At 42.5% G+C, this 18,439-nt stretch overlaps 1 protein-coding gene across 2 annotated transcripts in view; it reads left to right on the top strand.

Annotated features, from left to right (window-relative positions):
• Positions 1-18,439, top strand: part of prr16 (proline rich 16) — a 187,523-nt gene that overhangs the window by 1,805 nt on the left and 167,279 nt on the right. Inside the window, exon 2 of one of the 2 annotated variants that reach the window (XM_078397016.1) lies at positions 1,775-2,070. In XM_078397016.1, the coding sequence (XP_078253142.1) occupies positions 1,939-2,070 (132 nt within the window). In that variant the 5' untranslated portion in view covers positions 1,775-1,938. Of the gene's footprint in view, positions 1-1,348; positions 2,071-18,439 lie in introns of those variants that run through there. The other variant, XM_078397017.1, reaches the window with a different exon arrangement.

Below are 18,439 nucleotides of genomic sequence, written 5' to 3'. Positions count from 1 at the left end.
TGTGAGATGTAGCGGGTGGTATTTATCAATGGGTGGTCTGTGTGACAATAGCCAATAGGTGCAGGAGGAGGCTATTCGGCCCTACGAGCTAGTACCGCCATTCACCGTGATCATGGCTGATCATCCACAATCAGTACCCCGTTCCTGCCTTCCCCCCCATATCCCTTGACTCCGCTATCATTAAGAACTCTATCTAACTCTCTCTTGAAAGCATCCAGAGAATTGGCCTCCACTGCCTTCTGAGGCAGAGAATTCCACAGATTCACAACTCTCTGAGTGAAAAGGTTTTTCCTCATCTCCGTTCTAAATGGCCTACCCCTTATTCTTAAACTATGACCCCTGGTTCGGGACTCCCCCAACATCGGGAACATGTTTCCTGTCTCTAACGTGTCCAATCCCTTAATAATCTGAGATGTGTGATGTGCGAGTGTGGGTGGCAGGGTGGCGTTAGAGTGATGGCATGTGTTTTGGAGGTAGCCCATGTATGTTAGGGGTGATCCCGCTGGGGTTTATGATGTCTGTGTGCGGGATGTGTGTATGGGGGAGATGTACAATATCTGTAATGTGCGTGCGAGCGGCGATGCTGGTAAGTGGTGGGGCGGGGTGGTGGGGGAGAGTGATGGAATAACTGCTCTGAAGCACAACGTGACCTCAAACCAAGAACCACTCGATCGGAAGGTGCAGATTCTCCCACTGTGAGATCCCCGGGAAAATTCACCACCTCTTACTATTTTCAATGTTAAAATAGACCGCAAATAGCCAGCGGCAAGTCGCGGGTGGTCTGTCCGCCTGTAATACATCAAAGCAAGGCTCTCCAGAAGCCCGGAGAAGTTAGACCTTATCTTTTTTCCCCCTCTTCCTTCTCGTCCCGTCCCGTTAGCGGATCGCTGTCATTTCCATCCAACTCCCTGTAGCTTAGTATAAGAAAATAACTGCAGATGCTGGTACAAATCGATTTATTCACAAAATGCTGGAGTAACTCAGCAGGTCAGGCAGCATCTCGGGAGAGAAGGAATGGGTGACTTTTCGGGTCGAGACCCTTCTTCAGTCTGAACCCTGTAGCTTAGTGTGCGGTATCCCGCAGTCTGTTTATCCTCTCGCATCCGACAGCCGAGTCCATGAGATGAGAACGACTCCAGCCACTTTCTTTGCCGGCTGAACCTCGCTGGTGATTCGAGCGCTTGGAAATTGGTCAAAACAACGGATTATCCCTACACCCTCCCTCCCTCCCCGCCCCAACCACCCACCACTTTCCCCGACACCCAGTCAGTCCCTCGTCGCCCATTCCTTCTCTCCAGAGGTGCTGCCTGTCCCGCTGAGTTACTCCAGCTTTCCGTGTCTATCCTTGAGCTGATGGACCTGTCCGAGACGATCACAGGGTTGTCCGCCCGCCTCCGCTACTCCGCTGGGCAGGGACGGGGTCGCCAGCGCTCTTCCACAGCGTGCTAAGTTGGGCGGCTCTCCAGATCACCAGGAACAAACCTGGAGCGGGGTCGCCTCTGCTCTGCTCTGCTCTGCTCCGGCTCCGCTCCACAGCGCAGCGAGGAGAGGAGGGCAGGCTATGGATGGTGTACAGGCGAGTGGAGCTCCCCGTCTCCTTTCAAACCAGGGAGAGTTTGCAGGGGAGAAGCACTGGCGCCGTTTAAATTCCGAGGAGGCAAGGGCGTTATTAGTCAGCAAGTGCGGGATGGTTTTAATCGAAACCAGGTTGGAATAATATTTACTTACACATTTTTTTTTTGGTGTTTCTAATTTGCCATGCACACTGACGCAGGCGTACTGGCGAGATTTCCGCAGTCCTTGGGAGCCCGCAGTTGCACTGGGTTTGATGGCAAGAGGCTCGGAGACTGAGTCAGAGGCGGCAAGAAAGCAGGAAGGTCATGGGGAAGAGCGGTGCGATATGGTGATCCACTCTGCCGCTTGCACCGCGCTCGAATAATGTCAGGGAACTGTAGACAACCGGAGCGCGCAGCCTGCAAGGCAAAGGTAAAAGAACAGATCAAGACTATTGTTGACGATTTGGAGTTAGTCCTGGGCGATTTAAAGGACGTGGCTAAAGAACTTAAAGAGGTAAGCAATATTTAGGAGAGACAATACATGGATCAATCTAGTATACGCGAATTTGCAAAGGGGATGTAGGACTCGTGCGGGGAAATCCATTTGTTGAGTGCCCTGTACCAATTACAATAGGACAGATTGCCCGAGCGCTGCAGCGTTGTCGGCAAGTAGGACTTGTCCACATTTAGCAACTTGCAATTTCCCCCCCAGCTCCCCCTCCTCTCCCGAAAACAAAATCTCGCATGGCCCGAAGGATAACACGATGTAATTCTCTGCTAATCCTCCACCACCGGCTGAGATTTTGCGCACATTCTTTTCCCACTGAACTGTGAGTAACAGACAGGCAGGCGTCTGTTTCAATGTCAGCCCCCCCTCTGCCACCCCATTCGCACGCCCGGCAGTGTTACACAACAACACTTTATAACAACTTGGGGTTTCGACTGAGTCACCGCCAACAGTGATCGTGGCCTAGATAGGCAGAAAATGCTGGAGCAACTCAGCGAGACAGGCACCATCTCAGGAGAGAAGGGATGGGTGACGTTTCGAGTCGAGACCCTTCTTCAGACTGATGTTGATCCTGGCCTGCTGGTTGCTATTCACGAGAAATCGAATCAGATGGGCACCTAGTAATCATTGGGTCCCTCTCATTGATCCAGTAATTAATTTATACAACTCAATATTTTATTACACAGTCGAATGGTATCGCAGGGGATGAAATGAATCAGGATAATAGGGGTTGTCAAAGCTGTTCTTGAATGAAGTGTGCGTTGTCCTATCTAAAACAGTTACGCTATGTGAATTGAGTTCGTGGTAACTGCATACACTGTACGATTTATAATAATTTCCATTAGAAGGCAGTATTCCTGCAGAAATAAGCCTCTCTCTCAAATACGAAACTCAATCATCAAAATTAATTGTCATACCATGCATGGTCTCCACAAACACCAAAGTAACCTGTTAAAGACCACGATTAGTTATGTAACCAATTCAAATTTATAGTAACAATATTAACATTCCCTTGCGGTAGTGGTGGAGTGTGGGCGTTGAGGTTGTGAAGAGAGATTTGAATTCATTTGGCAATGAGAGTTAAACCTGACATTCCTAAATTCATACAGCACTGTTGTTGCTTATTCATCGAAACTACTCGTGTTCGCAACGCGACTGGGAAATTGTGAAGGTAAAGTCAGTTAGTAAGCAAGAACTGATCAGCGAGCGCCTCGTCTGTGTTTTGGGATTGCTTTTCGCGCACGGGTTTTAGAGTCGATGTGATTATATTCAGTGCCTTTGCTTGGCCTTCGGAAGCGACGCATGGCCGAAATATTAGATTCAAGGACTAGACTAGAAGTGAATTAATGAACATGCAGGCCTGCGTTGGTTTGAGACTCAAGTATGATTAAACCACCGAATCACAGAGGACCCAGATACATCTGGAGTTAATCTCAGCCAGCTGTCTGCTGCCTTGCTCTGCGAGCCACTGTTCCACAGTTTTCTTTAGAAAACAATTGACTCCGAAACACGTCAGTGCGTTTGGAAATGAATAGACCTTAAACCCAAACGCAGAGTGACAAACACGACTAAGATGCTTAAAGGACCGAGATTGCTTCTAGACAATATGAATAAAGGAGCATTAAAACGCGCTGTGATCAAAAATAAAACAATTTTAAGGAACTATAGGATGACTAACACCCTTGAATGTCTGCATGTGCAACATTTGACACCAGGTATTTTCAGGGGCCGTTTTCGCTAATAGGCATTAGAATGAAATCACATGCATTGAGTTAATAGAGCTCCAAAAAGGCAAATTGATTAGCTTGATGATTATTTGGAGCTTGTGAATAAATGTTTAGTCACTAAAAATAAAACAATGAAACTTTTTTTGGAGTACTTTTATTCTGCTTTATTGACTGGCTGCCGCATGTAAACTACGACAACGGCGTTCTATTTTATCGTTCAGTACATTAATTCCAGATATAATGCTCGGGAACTCACTTGATTTATCACAGGGGTTTGTGGCTTGTTATTGTACAGCGTGACATTGATTCGCTAGTTTGTGCTTTTGTTTTGCTGAGTATGAATGATTAGTACTGTACTAAACTCGCACATCAATCGTCTTGGGATATCTCACTAAGTTAAAATCGCTACATAAATGCAAGTTTATGGTGCATTTTGATGGCTGGCTACTTTTAATTGTTGTGAAGGGCTTAGATTTATCTGACGATAAAGCTGGCTATGCAAAGACGCCGAGTTTACTTTCAGAGACGGCACCATGTAGTTTTTAAGACGACAATTGTAAAGGGGTACAATTTTATCATACAATAAATAATGAAAAATGAACATTAAACTTACTTAAAAATTTTAAACAATGACTGTAACATCTGGAAATTCTCTGAATAATTTTGCTACTATTTTTATAGTCTGAAGTTCTACAAAGATGAACAGAAAGTATAAAATAGACTTTACACAATATATTAAGAGCCCTCTGCTAACCCAATTACTTTTTTTGTTGCCTTTGACGAGGCTTGACATGATTATAATTATGTCCAGTACTGGAGTTATCTGTCTGAGGTTATGTTTAGTTAAGTGCTTGAAATATCTCAATGTATTATTCATGTTTGAGTTAATTAGAGTCATATAATATGGAAACAGGCCCTTTGGCCCAACTTGCCCATGCCAAACAACATGCCCCATCTATACTAATCGCATCTGCCTATATGTGGCCTACATCCTCCGAAACATATCCTATCCATGTGCCAGTCCAAATGTTTTTTTAAATTGTGATAATCCTTGCCTCAACTATCTCCTCTGGCAGCTTATTCCATATACCCACCACCCTTTGTGTAAAAATGTTGCCCCTCAGGCTTCTTTTAAATCTTACCCCCCTCACCTTAAACCTATGTCCTCTGGTTCTCGATTCTCCTACTCTGGGTAAAATATTCAGTGCATGTACCCTATCTAATCCCTTCATGATCTCATACGCCTCTAAGGTCACCCCTCATCCACCTGCGCTCGAAGGAATAAAGTCCTACCCTGCTCAACCTCTCCCTATAGCTCAGGCCCACGAGTCATTCACGTAATTCAGTCATTCAGGTCCTCTACTTTATTTGTCACATACACATACAAGATGTGCAGTGAAATGAAAGTGGCAATGCCTGCGGATTGTGCTAAAACTACAAACAGAATAGATTTTTTTTTTTTTTTAAAGACACAACACAAAAAATAAATTAATACAGTAAATTAGTCTGACACCAGAGTGCCAGATCAGCCACCTCCTCCCGGTAGGCCTTCTCATCGTTATCGGAGATCAGGCCCACCACCACAGTGTCATCAGCAAACTTGACGATGGAGTTGGAGCTGAACCTGGCCACACAGTCATGTCTGTACAGGGAGTACAGTAGGGGGCTAAGGACGCAACCCTGGGGGGATCCTGTGTTCAGAGTGAGGGGGTTAGATGTATGTCTCCCCATCTTGACCACTTGGGGCCTGGCGGTGAGAAAGTCCAGGACCCAGGCACACAGGAGAGTGTTAAGCCCCAGTTTCAGAAGCTTCTCAGCAAGTCTGGTGGGGACTATTGTATTGAAAGCTGAACTAAAATCAATGAACAGCATCCTCACATAGCCCCCCTTCTGGCTGTCTAGATGAGAGAGAGCAGTGTGCAGAACCTGGGAGACCGCATCATCCGTGCACCTGTTCGGACGGTATGCGAACTGCAGCGGGTCCATATTGCGAGGGAGGAAGGCACAGATATGGTTCTTGATCAGCCTCTCAAAGCATTTCATGACAACCGAGGTGAGGGCCACCGGTTAGTAGTCATTCAAACAAGCTGGAGAGGCATTCTTTGGCACTGGTACGATGATGGATCTTTTGAAGCATGCAGGGACCACGGACTTGGCCAAGGAGAGGTTGAATATTGTGGTGAGCACTGGAACAAGCTAAGTAACACAAGACTTTAGTACTCGCCCAGATATACCATCTGGGCCTCCAGCTTTCCTCGTGTTCACACACGTCAGAGCCCTCCTCACGCCATGCTCGGACACCGAGAATGTGTGCACATCCCTAGCGGTGGATCCCCCTCCAGCCTCGCTAGCCAGCATGCTGGTGGTGTTGTTTTTAGATGGCGAGCTAGGGGTAATGTTGCCCATCTCAAATCGTGCATGGAAGGAGTTCAACTTACCAGCTAGGGAGGTGCCGGCACTTCCGGTTGAGGGGGGGCTGCACCGGTAGTTAGTTATAGTCTGTAGCCCCTGCCAAGGGTGTCTGGAGTCCTGTTGCTCCATCTGCAACTCTATCCTGTCCTTGTACCTCCTTTTTGCGTTCTTCACCACCCTTCACAGTCGGTAGGACTCTACCTTGTAGTCGTCCATATTGCCGGATGCCAGGCCGGAGTTGTAAGCAGCGGTGCGAGCATTCAAGGCAACGCGAATAAACCTGTCCACCCAGGGTTTTTGATTAGGAAAGATACTAACCCTTACCATGGGGACGATGTTATCGGCTATTGTTGCAATGAAGTCCATAACCGCTTCCGCGAACTCACTGACGTCTCTGGAACTTGCTTGGAACATATCCCAGTCGACATCGCTCAGTGCATCTTGCAGCATGGCCTCTGAATGGTCAGACCACCGCTTAACGTCCCTTGTCACTGCCGTTTCCCGTACTATCCTTTGTTTATACTCCGGCTGCAGGAAAATGGCAGCGTGGTCAAGTTTTCCAAGAGGTGGGAGAGAAACGGCCTTATAGCCTTTCTTGAACGGCGTACAGTAGTGGTCCAAAGTTCGATCCCCCCTGGTGACACAAATGATGTGTTGGCAGAAGTTAGGCATGACCTTTTTGAGATTTGCCCTATTGAAATCTCCAGCCACCACCACAGCCGCGTCAGGGTTCTTGTTTTGGCGTCGACACAACACATCGTGCAGGGCCGATAGTGCCATGTCGGTGTCCGCATGCGGTGGGATATAGACGGCTGTGATGATCACCGAGCTGAACTCCCGGGGAAGGTAAAATGGACGGCTTGAGATAGATGCTCCAGGTCCGGCGAGCAGGAACAAGAAAGCGTCTTAATATTCCTAGGGTTGCACCAGTTATTGTTGGTCATGAAGCAAACTCCTCCACCCTTGGATTTCCCGGATTCCTCCGTTCTGTCCGCACAGTGAAGGACTCGGTTGGGCAGATCACCTGATCCGGCACCAGCGGGGTCAGCCATGTCTCGGTCAGACAGAAGATGTTGCAGTCTTTTATGTCCTGCTGGAATCTGATCCTCGCCCTGACGTCATCCAGCTTGTTCTCCAGGGACTGGACGTTCGCCAGACGGATGCTGGGCAGAGGTGGATGGAAGGCTTGGGCTCTCAGCCTATTCCAAATCCCCCCCAGCTTTCCTCGGTTTTCTGCGACTTTTTCTCGGAGCCGCGCTCCCATTGTTGTTGCCGCGGCGCGCTCTTTTGATCTCTGTCGGCCACGCTGGATCGGTGAGTAGTGTCTAATAAGTCTTCGGTTACGCTAAAGTTTAGTTTTACGAGAGTTTTCCGGTCGTACGTTATTAGTGCTAGTATGTTAGTACTTAATACTAAATTTAAAATGAACATACAAGTTAAAAATGCGTACAGTCTCCGCGGAGCTACCGCGACGGCGACTGGACTCGGTCATGCCATCTTGTGATCTCTTTCGAGCTCAACAACATCTTTCATATAACAGGGTGACCAAAATTGAACACAATATTCCAAATGTGGCCTCACCAATGTCTTGCCCAACTGTAATAACACTTCCCAACTTCTATAGTCAAATATTTGAAATTTATTCTAATTGATAATAAAACTTTTCCTCCAAAAAGTAAATTTAAGCTCTTTACTTTAGTCTGAACACAGTTTAAAAAAAAAATCAATTGTGAGGAATAAGTAACTTTCCTGCAGTCTTGATCATTTCAATCTTAGGTGCAAAGTTTCCATAATCTTCAATTGGTACAAGTTATCATTATGTCTCAGAGGCATGGGATGACCAATATAGTTTAACTTTTTGCATTAAGCCTACCTTCCATTATTTCACGCTAAAATATGAATGTAATTGAAGCTTTGATATTTTAATTAAGAAGGCTAAATCATTAATTAATTTACAATCCTATTATCATTTTCTTTTCTAATGGAAACAAGTAGAAACATTAACCAAAGCCATCAATTTCAGTTTATAATCTTATATTCATATTCAATTTTTTTCATAAAATGAGCAGATCCCATATATTTTCAATGTAGTTCTCCATTGTCCTATTTTCTTGTTGGAACTGATGAATTTACATTAAGAAATCCAATAGATTCTAAAATTACTGCAAGGTTGAAAGTTATCTGCTCATGATTATACTATTTTAGAATATCATAGCATTAATTGAAATTTTTTTATATACAAAATGGCATTTTTCTTTTCAGCTCTTTACTTTTTCTTGTTGATTTATTATTGCAATCCAGAAATAAACTCATTCTAGATTATTCCAAATACAAATTTTAGCATGCGTTTCTTTATGTCAAGTATTCTAAAGGTCAAGGCCAAAATTCCATTTGTGCGGATTGGAAACACAGTCACAATTTTAATTAAAAGGTTATCTTGCCATACCAGCAACCGAATGATTAGAAACAAATTGCTGTCTGAGATAAGGCATGAAAGGCTACATCTTGTAGTACTATGTGTATAAATAGACTTCTTAAATATATAAATGGAGTCACAGTGTCCAGAAAACAATAAAAAGGTTCATTGGGTACTCAGCTGCAATATGACTGCTTTTGAGTTAACATGAGAGTCAAATTCAGTTTTAGAAACAGAAACATAGAAAATAGGTGCAGGAGTAGGCCATTCGGCCCTTCGAGCCTGCACCGCCATTCAATATGATCATGGCTGATCATCCAACTCAGTATCCCGTACCTGCTTTCTCTCCATATCCCCTGATCCCTTTAGCCACAAGGGCCACATCTAACTCCCTCTTAAATATAGCAATGAACTGGCCTCAACTACCTTCTGTGGCAGAGAATTCCACAGATTCACCACTCTCTGTGTGAAAAAAAACTTTCTCATCTCGGTCCTAAAAGACTTCCCCCTTATCCTTAAACTGTGACCCCTTGTTCTGGACTTCCCCAACATCGGGAACAATTTTCCTGCATCTAGCCTGTCCAACCCCTTAAGAATTTTGTAAGTTTCTATAAGATACCCCCTCAATCTTCTAAATTCCAGCGGCTGACAGATTTTGGCCTGCATATTGCATAGCACATAAACTACAAACAAATAATCAGTTCCACCAGAACACTAGTGCATAACTCACACTTACAATTACACACTTACAAGCACCGCACAACTTCAAAGTATTAAAGGACCGCTTTGTGCATGTAATCTGTAATGTTTTTCATACATCTTGTCAGGTAAATTGACAGCATTGATGCTGCTGATGTCACAGATATAGATTTAAGATGAAAAATTATCCATGCTAACAATATCACAATATCAATGGGTTACATAAAAAAAGAAACCAGGAATCCAAAGGAATTGCTCTTGTGGAAAACAATAACTCAGAACATTGGGACTCTTAACATATTTACAAACAGCACAACATATAAATTGTAAGCAGTCTGAAGAAAGGTCCCAACCCAAACGTCGCCTATCCATTCCCTCCACAGATGCCGCCTGACCCGCTGAGTTACTCCAGCACTTTGTGTGATACTTAAGATTCAAACCTCTGCAGTTCTTCCAAATGGCGAGGATGTTAAATATATTGATTTTAGTATAGGCTTGGAAAGATATCAAATAAAACCAAAATTGGAAAGAAATGCTTCAGCAAGTTGTTTGCAAAAGTTGGATAATGTTTATTACTCGAGAAAGCTGATATGCGATAGCTATCTGTGAGGATGGTACCAAGGACGAAAATAGTTCTATTCTTTTTACAGTCAACGTAGCCTTAAATTTTATTGCACACACTAAATGTGTGAATTTGAAATAAAGTAAGCCAGCCTTGACAGATCTAAGGAAGCCAATGCTCAGTGCCTTCAGCTAAATAAAAATACCTGAGTTGGCTTGTATTCTTGCTAAATTAAGTAAAAACTCAATGTGTTGATGCTTACAAGGAGAAATAAAATGAAGAAAAGTGATGGTAAGCATAATGCAGCTGAGTATCTATTGAAGCTGTGATGTAAAATAGGGAAGTAGAAACAAGGAAATGCAGATGCAAGTTCATACAAAAGGATACAAAGTGCTGGGGTAACTCAGCATCTCAGGTTGAATCTCTGGAGAACATGAATAGGTGATGATTTGGGTTGGAACTCTTCTTGAGACTGATTGTATGGGGGGAGGTAGACAGCTGGAAGAGAACAGGAAGAGGAAAGGAGGGGGGGAAGTAAGCTTGTAAAGTTTGTAAAGTAGAATTGTACTCGGTTGTTGATGATTTATTCAGCGTGAAGACTTGATGTTGAGCAAATGATATTGCATCACAGCTTGCTTTGGGAACAGCGCTACCCAAGATTTCAAGAAATTGCAGAGAAATGTGGACATAGCCCAGTCTATCACACAGACCAGAATCCTTACCACTGACTCCATCTACACTTTACAATGCCTTGAGAAAGCAGCCAACATAGTCAAAGACCTTTGTTATCCTGGTCATTCCTTCTTCTACTCGCTCTCATCGGGCAGAAGGTACAGAAGCTTGAAAGTGCTCACCACCTGACTCAGGAACAACTTCTTTCTCTCTTTTATCCGGCTTTTGAACAGTCCTTCCATAAACTAGGGTACAGTCTAAATTTCCTGTACCTCATTATGGACAGTGGACTTTGTCTCGAGATCTGTTGCACTGTGATGCTGAGAACAATATTCTGCACTCTGTATCTTTTCCTTTGCTCTAATTATTGCACTTGAGTTTGGCTTAATTGTATATATGTATGCTATGTCTGATATGATTAGATAGCATGCAATACAAAGCTTTTCATTGTATCGTGGTACACATGACAACAATAAAGCTAAACCAAAGTCAAATACATCCAGAGAGGTCAAACATTTCAGAAGCATTATGTTTTAGTTGTTGTGTGCTGTAGCATAAACTGCTCATTGTTATAGATGGAATAAAGATATTTCAATATATATGAAAATCGGATTTTCAATATATATATTGTATAGTTTATATTCTTTAATTTTGCATTGACAATATTCTATACCTTAACCTTTTTGTATAATTATTCAATTAAGTTTTGTTTTAACACTGATCTATTTGTTTTATGAAATATCCCAGAATATATATTTTTATCGGTTACACTACATTAATTATAAGAAGGCTCTAAAGCTCGATGGGCCGAATGGCCTACTCCTGCACCTATTGTCTATTGTCCAAAGATGGACACAAAAAGCTCGAGTAACTCAGCGGGACAGGCCTGCCCCGATGAGTTACTCCAGCTTTTAGTGTCTATCTTCGGTTTAAACCAGCATCTGCAGTTCCTTCTTACACATTTAATATGTCACTATAATGATATGATAATGTAAACGCAACCATGTCATTATAAATATTTTTTTGTAATGCTTATGGATTGAGAAGTTGTTGACTTGCAGGAACTTTTCAAGTTTAAATGATGCAAAGATATTCATAATGATCCATTGTAATGCCATGCACCTTTACTACATAGAGTTGGAAATTGTGATCATTAAATAGAATGACTCATAAGCCATTGCCAAACCTACATTTGTCTATTGTCAAAGTTGCATTGAGAATGGTCCCATTAGCAAAACACTATGAAAATGTATGCAATTCAAGAACCTTTTCCATTTAAAACAAAATGATTAATAGTTTTGTTCTCTACATGAGTGGAATAGAGGCATTTCATGTTCTGGCTCATCAAATTCATAGGAAGAATAAAAGCTGTATGAAAACAAATGTAAGTCTCCTAGGGTCAGAAATAGGGCAATTTAACATTTGTTACAGACTCAATAAGCTGAACATTAGTAGTGGGAAAATGGAAGAACCTATTACAAAAATGGAATAACAAGACACGTAGAAAATGTAGTATGATGCAGAAGACAGTAAGAACATTTTAACGGAATTGGAATAGTGACATTATACATTCTGGTTAGTAAATCAATTCTTTGGGATACATGCGAATAACTTTGTTAAAAACTATGGAAATAGTCAATATGTTAAGCAGCTTAATTAAAGTGTGTGTGCTATAGTGATGTGTCATGTGACAGGAAGGACTTTCTATGTTACACAAAGTTGTTTGATCATGTATATGATAGGACATTTTTGCTGTTGATGGAAATAATTGATTTAGACAGCAGCTTGATGTGTTGCTTTTGGAGTAAAATTGAGGTGATATGTCTATTTGTTTTTATAGCAGAAGGGGTGTAAAAGTACAGTTTATTTTAGGATTGATTGAGCAGATTTTACCTCAAATTGCAGTAGTGAGTAAGAGGTGTAAATTCCCTTACATTTGTTGTTGCCAGGTACAGCAAAATATAATTAGGAATTGGTCATTTGGATAAACTGTTTATTCCAATAAATAGAGTAATAAAACACTTTTCTTGAACTTGTTGGACAGGGACCATATTGTAGTAAAAGCAAGTGTTTTGTATCAGAAAATATTAATGGGTTTGGGCAAATCTACATTGCTTTATGAAAAGGAATTAATGGGCTGGGAACTGAATATTCAGGGGTACACAACGTATAGAAAAGACAGACAGGTGGGCAGAGGGGGTGGGGTTGCTCTGATGGTAAGGAATGATATTCATTCCCTTGCAAGGGGTGACATAGAATCAGGAGATGTTGAATCAGTATGGATAGAAATGAGAAATTGTAAGGGTAAAAAGACCCTAATGGGAGTTATCTATAGGCCCCCAAACAGTAGCCTCGACTTAGGGTGCAAGTTAAATCAGGAGATAAAATTGGCGTGTCAAAAATGTAATGCTACGGTGGTTATGGGAGATTTCAACATGCAGGTAGACTGGGAAAATCAGGTTGGAAATGGACCCCAGGAAAGAGAGTTTGTAGAGTGCCTTCGAGATGGATTCTTAGAACAGCTTGTACTGGAGCCTACCAGGGAGAAGGCAATTCTGGATTTAGTGTTGTGTAATGATCCTGATCTGGTAAGGGGACTAGAGGTAAAAGGGCCATTAGGAGGCAGTGATCACAACATGATAAGTTTTACTCTGCAAATGGAAAGGCAGAAGGGAAAATCGGAAGTGTCGGTATTGCAGTATAGCAAAGGGGATTACAGAGGCATGAGGCGGGAGCTGGCCAAAATTGATTGGAAGGAGGCCCTAGCAGGGAAGACGGTAGAACAGCAATGGCAGGTATTCCTGGGAATAATGCAGAGGTTGCAGGATCAATTTATTCCAAAGAGGTGGAAAGACTCTAAGGGGAGTAAGAGACACCTGTGGCTGACAAGGGAAGTCAGGGACAGCATAAAAATTAAGGAGAGGAAGTATAACATAGCAAAGAAGAGTGGGAAGACAGAGGATTGGGACTCTTTTAAAGAGCAACAAAAGTTAACTAAAAAGGCAATACGAGGAGAAAAGATGAGGTACGAGGGTAAACTAGCCAATAATATAAAGGAGGATAGCAAAAGTTTTTTTAGGTACGTGAAGAGGAAAAAAATAGTCAAGGCAAATGTGGGTCCCTTGAAGACAGAAGCAGGGGAATTTATTATGGGGAACAAAGAAATGGCAGACGAGTTAAACCGTTACTTTGGATCTGTCTTCACTGAGGAAGATACACACAATCTCCCAAATGTTCTAGGGGCTGGAGAACCTAGGGTGATGGAGGAACTGAAGGAAATCCACATTAGGCAGGAAATGGTTTTGGGTAGACTGATGGGACTGAAGGCTGATAAATCCCCAGGGCCTGATGGTCTGCATCCCAGAGTACTTAAGGAGGTGGCTCTAGAAATAGTGGAAGCATTGGAGATCATTTTTCAATGTTCTATAGATTCAGGATCAGTTCCTGTGGATTGGAGAATAGCAAATGTTATCCCACTTTTTAAGAAAGGAGGGAGAGAGAAAACGGGTAATTATAGACCAGTTAGTCTGACATCAGTGGTGGGGAAAATGCTGGAGTCAATTATAAAAGACGAAATTGCTGAGCATTTGGATAGCAGTAACGGGATCGTTCCGAGTCAACATGGATTTACGAAGGGGAAATCATGCTTGACAAATCTACTGGAATTTTTTGAGGATGTAACTAGGAAAATTGACAAGGGAGAGTCAGTGGATGTGGTGTACCTCGACTTTCAGAAAGCCTTCGACAAGGTCCCACATAGGAGATTAGTGGGCAAAATTAGGGCACATGGTATTGGGGGTAGGGTACTGACATGGATAGAAAATTGGTTAACAGACAGAAAGCAAAGAGTGGGGATAAATGGGTCCCTTTCGGAATGGCAGGCAGTGACCAGTGGGGTACCGCAAGGTTCGGTGCTGGGACCCCAGCTATTTACGATATACATTAATGACTTAGACGAAGGGATTAAAAGTACCATTAGCAAATTTGCAGATGATACTAAGTTGGGGGGTAGTGTGAATTGTGAGGAAGATGCAATAAGGCTGCAGGGTGACCTGGACAGGTTGTGTGAGTGGGCGGATACATGGCAGATGCAGTTTAATGTAGATAAGTGTGAGGTTATTCACTTTGGAAGTAAGAATAGAAAGGCAGATTATTATCTGAATGGTGTCAAGTTAGGAGGAGGGGGAGTTCAACGAGATCTGGGTGTCCTAGTGCATCAGTCAATGAAAGGAAGCATGCAGGTTCAGCAGGCAGTGAAGAAAGCCAATGGAATGTTGGCCTTCGTAACAAGAGGAGTTGAGTATAGGAGCAAAGAGGTCCTTCTACAGTTGTACCGGGCCCTGGTGAGACCGCACCTGGAGTACTGTGTGCAGTTTTGGTCTCCAAATTTGAGGAAGGATATTCTTGCTATGGAGGGCGTGCAGCGTAGGTTCACTAGATTAATTCCCGGAATGGCGGGACTGTCGTATGTTGAAAGGCTGGAGCGATTGGGCTTGTATACACTGGAATTTAGAAGGATGAGGGGGGATCTTATTGAAACATATAAGATAATTAGGGGATTGGACACATTAGAGGCAGATAACATGTTCCCAATGTTGGGGGAGTCCAGAACAAGGGGCCACAGTTTGAGAATAAGGGGTAGGCCATTTAGAACGGAGATGAGGAAGAACTTTTTCAGTCAGAGGGTGGTGAAGGTGTGGAATTCTCTGCCTCAGAAGGCAGTGGAGGCCAGTTCGTTGGATACTTTCAAGAGAGAGCTGGATAGAGCTCTTAAGGATAGCGGAGTGAGGGGGTATGGGGAGAAGGCAGGAACGGGGTACTGATTGATAGTGATCAGCCATGATCGCATTGAATGGCGGTGCTGGCTCGAAGGGCTGAATGGCCTACTCCTGCACCTATTGTCTATTGTCTATTGTCTATTTAACGAATGGACTGGAGGCTGAGGATCTATCTGGCAGAATAGATAAAGAGAATCAGTGGGTATAATGTACTTAGACTATAGTGTACTAAGGAAGCTTTTTATAAAGGTCCCACAGGATGTTAATGTGGAAAATTAAAATACATGAGATTCTGTGTAATATATTAACATGGACTGAGAATTTAATGGACAAGAAAGAATCAGAGTAATGGCTGTTTCGTGAGGGGCAGACAGTGATTAGTGCAATGTTGCAGGAATCAATGCATGGACCCCATCTATTCACAATATATCAGTGATTTGGATGAATGCACTGTATTGGGCCTTAAAGTTGCTGTATTAAAGTTTGTAGATGCCATGATACTGGGGTGGTGGTGGAAGAGGTGTGGGGGGCAATTGCCTGGGTGGAAAGAAAGGGTGAAGGGCAGCAATAAGCTGTTGGACAGGGACCATATTGTAGTAAAAGCAAGTGTTTTGTATCAGAAAATATTAATGGGCTTGGGCAAATCTACATTGCTTTATGAAAGTGAATTAATGTTTAACGAATGGACTGGAGGCTAAGGATCTATCTGGCAGAATAGATAAAGAGAATCAGTGGGTATAATGTACTTAGACTATAGTATAATGTACTTAGACTATAGCAATAAGCTGCCCTTAATATTTATGAAATACTAGACCAAGTGGACCCGTTGGGCCCAAACCTCTCCTGCATTGGTGCAGCACCCTCTCCACCCCCCCTCCTCCCCCCTCCCCGTCTCCCCCTCCCCGTCACCCCTCCCCCTCCCACCTCCCCCTCCCCCGCTCCCCTCCCCCCCCCATTCCATCCCCCCCCCTTATCCTCTCTCCTCTTCCTCTTCCAAACAAACAAACGAGAGTTTTAGTATATAGATTAACTGAAACATACTTTCATATCATATCATATCATATATATACAGCCGGAAACAGGCCTTTTCGGCCCTCCAAGTCCGTGCCGCCCAGTGATCCCCATATATTAACACTATCCTACACCCACTAGGGACAATTTTTTTAAACATTTTACCCAGCCAATTAACCTACATACCTGTACGTCTTTGGAGTGTGGGAGGAAACCGAAGATCTCGGAGTAAACCCACGCAGGTCACGGGGAGAACGTACAAACTCCTTACAGTGCAGCACCCGTAGTCAGGATCGAACCCGAGTCTCCGGCGCTGCATTCGCTGTAAAGCAGCAACTCTACCGCTGCGCTACCGTGCCGCCCTTTGATTTTGATTTTGACTTTGATTTTTTTTAAAACATTAAGTATTCAACTTTAAATATTGGGAATGTTAATGTGTATCGTGGACTTTCACAAACATGTGATCATTGGTAGTTGGTGATCCTGGGACTGTGACTTAACTGGTTGTCAAAGCACTGATGCTAATGTGGAAATGACTGCACCACTTTAAAAAGTGGCTTTTAGAAATCGCATAAGTAAATCTCACTTGACTTATTTATGAATGAAAAGCAAAAACTGGATTATGGAAATTTGAAATGGAAACAGAAATTGTCTGAAATTCTCAACAGATCAGCCAACATCCATGGAGATAGAAACTACTTGCTTCAGGTTGTTCTTGGCCTAAAAACTAACCTTTCTCAATAAATGCTGCTTGATTAACTGAAAATTAACAGCATTATTTTTATTTTTGGTGCATTTGTGAATCCTAGTTATTTAACATTACATTACGGTGATCATAGATAATGTACAACGCACACGGAGGCATTTAATTCCACCATGCAGGCAAAGATAGAGCTACCCAACTGAATCTAATCTTCTAGCACCAGATCTATAGCCTTGCAGATCACAGTCCTTTGAGTGCACACCCAAGTTCTCCAATTGCTACCCAAGTTCTCCAATCCCTCCAAACCTGTCCTATCCATGTACCCGTCTAACTGTTTCTTAAACAGTTTCTTAAACAGTTAGGATAGAAATAAGCTTTTTTTGATAGCTTTCATATTTATTTGCTAATTTAATTGAAAATCTATTAAAATGGTCTGACAGCTGTATTTGTTTATTTTATTCTTGGTGTATGTTTATTAGATTTTTCTCTTTGGGAGTTGTCAGTTTTGGCTTATTCTTCAAAGATAAGGGTGCCAGAAAGCATTCTATCTTAATCAAAGTGTTCAGTGTTTCCTTTCAGTAGACATGCCAAACATTCACAAATGTGTCTGATAATAGTTTCACAAAAGAGAATTACGAAGTTGACAGAATTGGATGACTTATGTATCAAATGAGAATAATGTGTGTTCTATTTTTATGGTGCATTGTTCTAATTTTGTATTCTATAAAATGTTCTATTTTTGTGAAACATTGACAGAAATAACCGTGTTGATTGTTGGATCCAGAATTGCCTCACATGTACTGAAACAAAGTCTATACAGGTCTTTTAGTTGGTGCTGAACATGCAGCCATATGAATCATACTTTGCCTTTTTACTTTTTGTCAATCAGTTACATTTGATATAAACCTTTGAATGTCAAGGAAATCTATGATTGAGTTGCATGTAAAATGATTTATCTTTCTTTGAACATTGTATTAGGGAATTGTGGTTGACAGTACTGAAGGTATCCAGTTCAGAAACCTAATGGAAAAATAAAAAAACACTTTAAAATGCAACAAATTAATAAGATATTTTTAAATTGCATTCCCAGTATTTGATGCATTCTGATATTGCTGTAAATATTTGAACACCTAGGCATTCTGCAACATTTTGAGTGACACCTGATCATCGAAGAGAGACTGAGGAGTTGTAAGTATCAAAAAATGCTTAACTCAGCGGGTCAGGCAGCATCTCTGGAGAGAAGCTTTTCTCCAGAGATGCTGCCTGACCCGCTGAGTTACTCCAGCATTTTGTGACACCTTCGATTTGTACCAGTATCTGCAGTTATTTTCCTACACATCCTGAGGAGTTGTAACATTCTTTGTGAGATCGGGCGCCATAAGCAGGCAGAAAATT

This window comes from Rhinoraja longicauda, chromosome 3 (assembly GCF_053455715.1).
Source record: "Rhinoraja longicauda isolate Sanriku21f chromosome 3, sRhiLon1.1, whole genome shotgun sequence".
Taxonomy (NCBI): Eukaryota; Metazoa; Chordata; class Chondrichthyes; order Rajiformes; family Arhynchobatidae; genus Rhinoraja; species Rhinoraja longicauda.
Note: the sequence above shows the minus strand (reverse complement) of the source record. Positions and strands in the feature narration are given on the sequence as shown.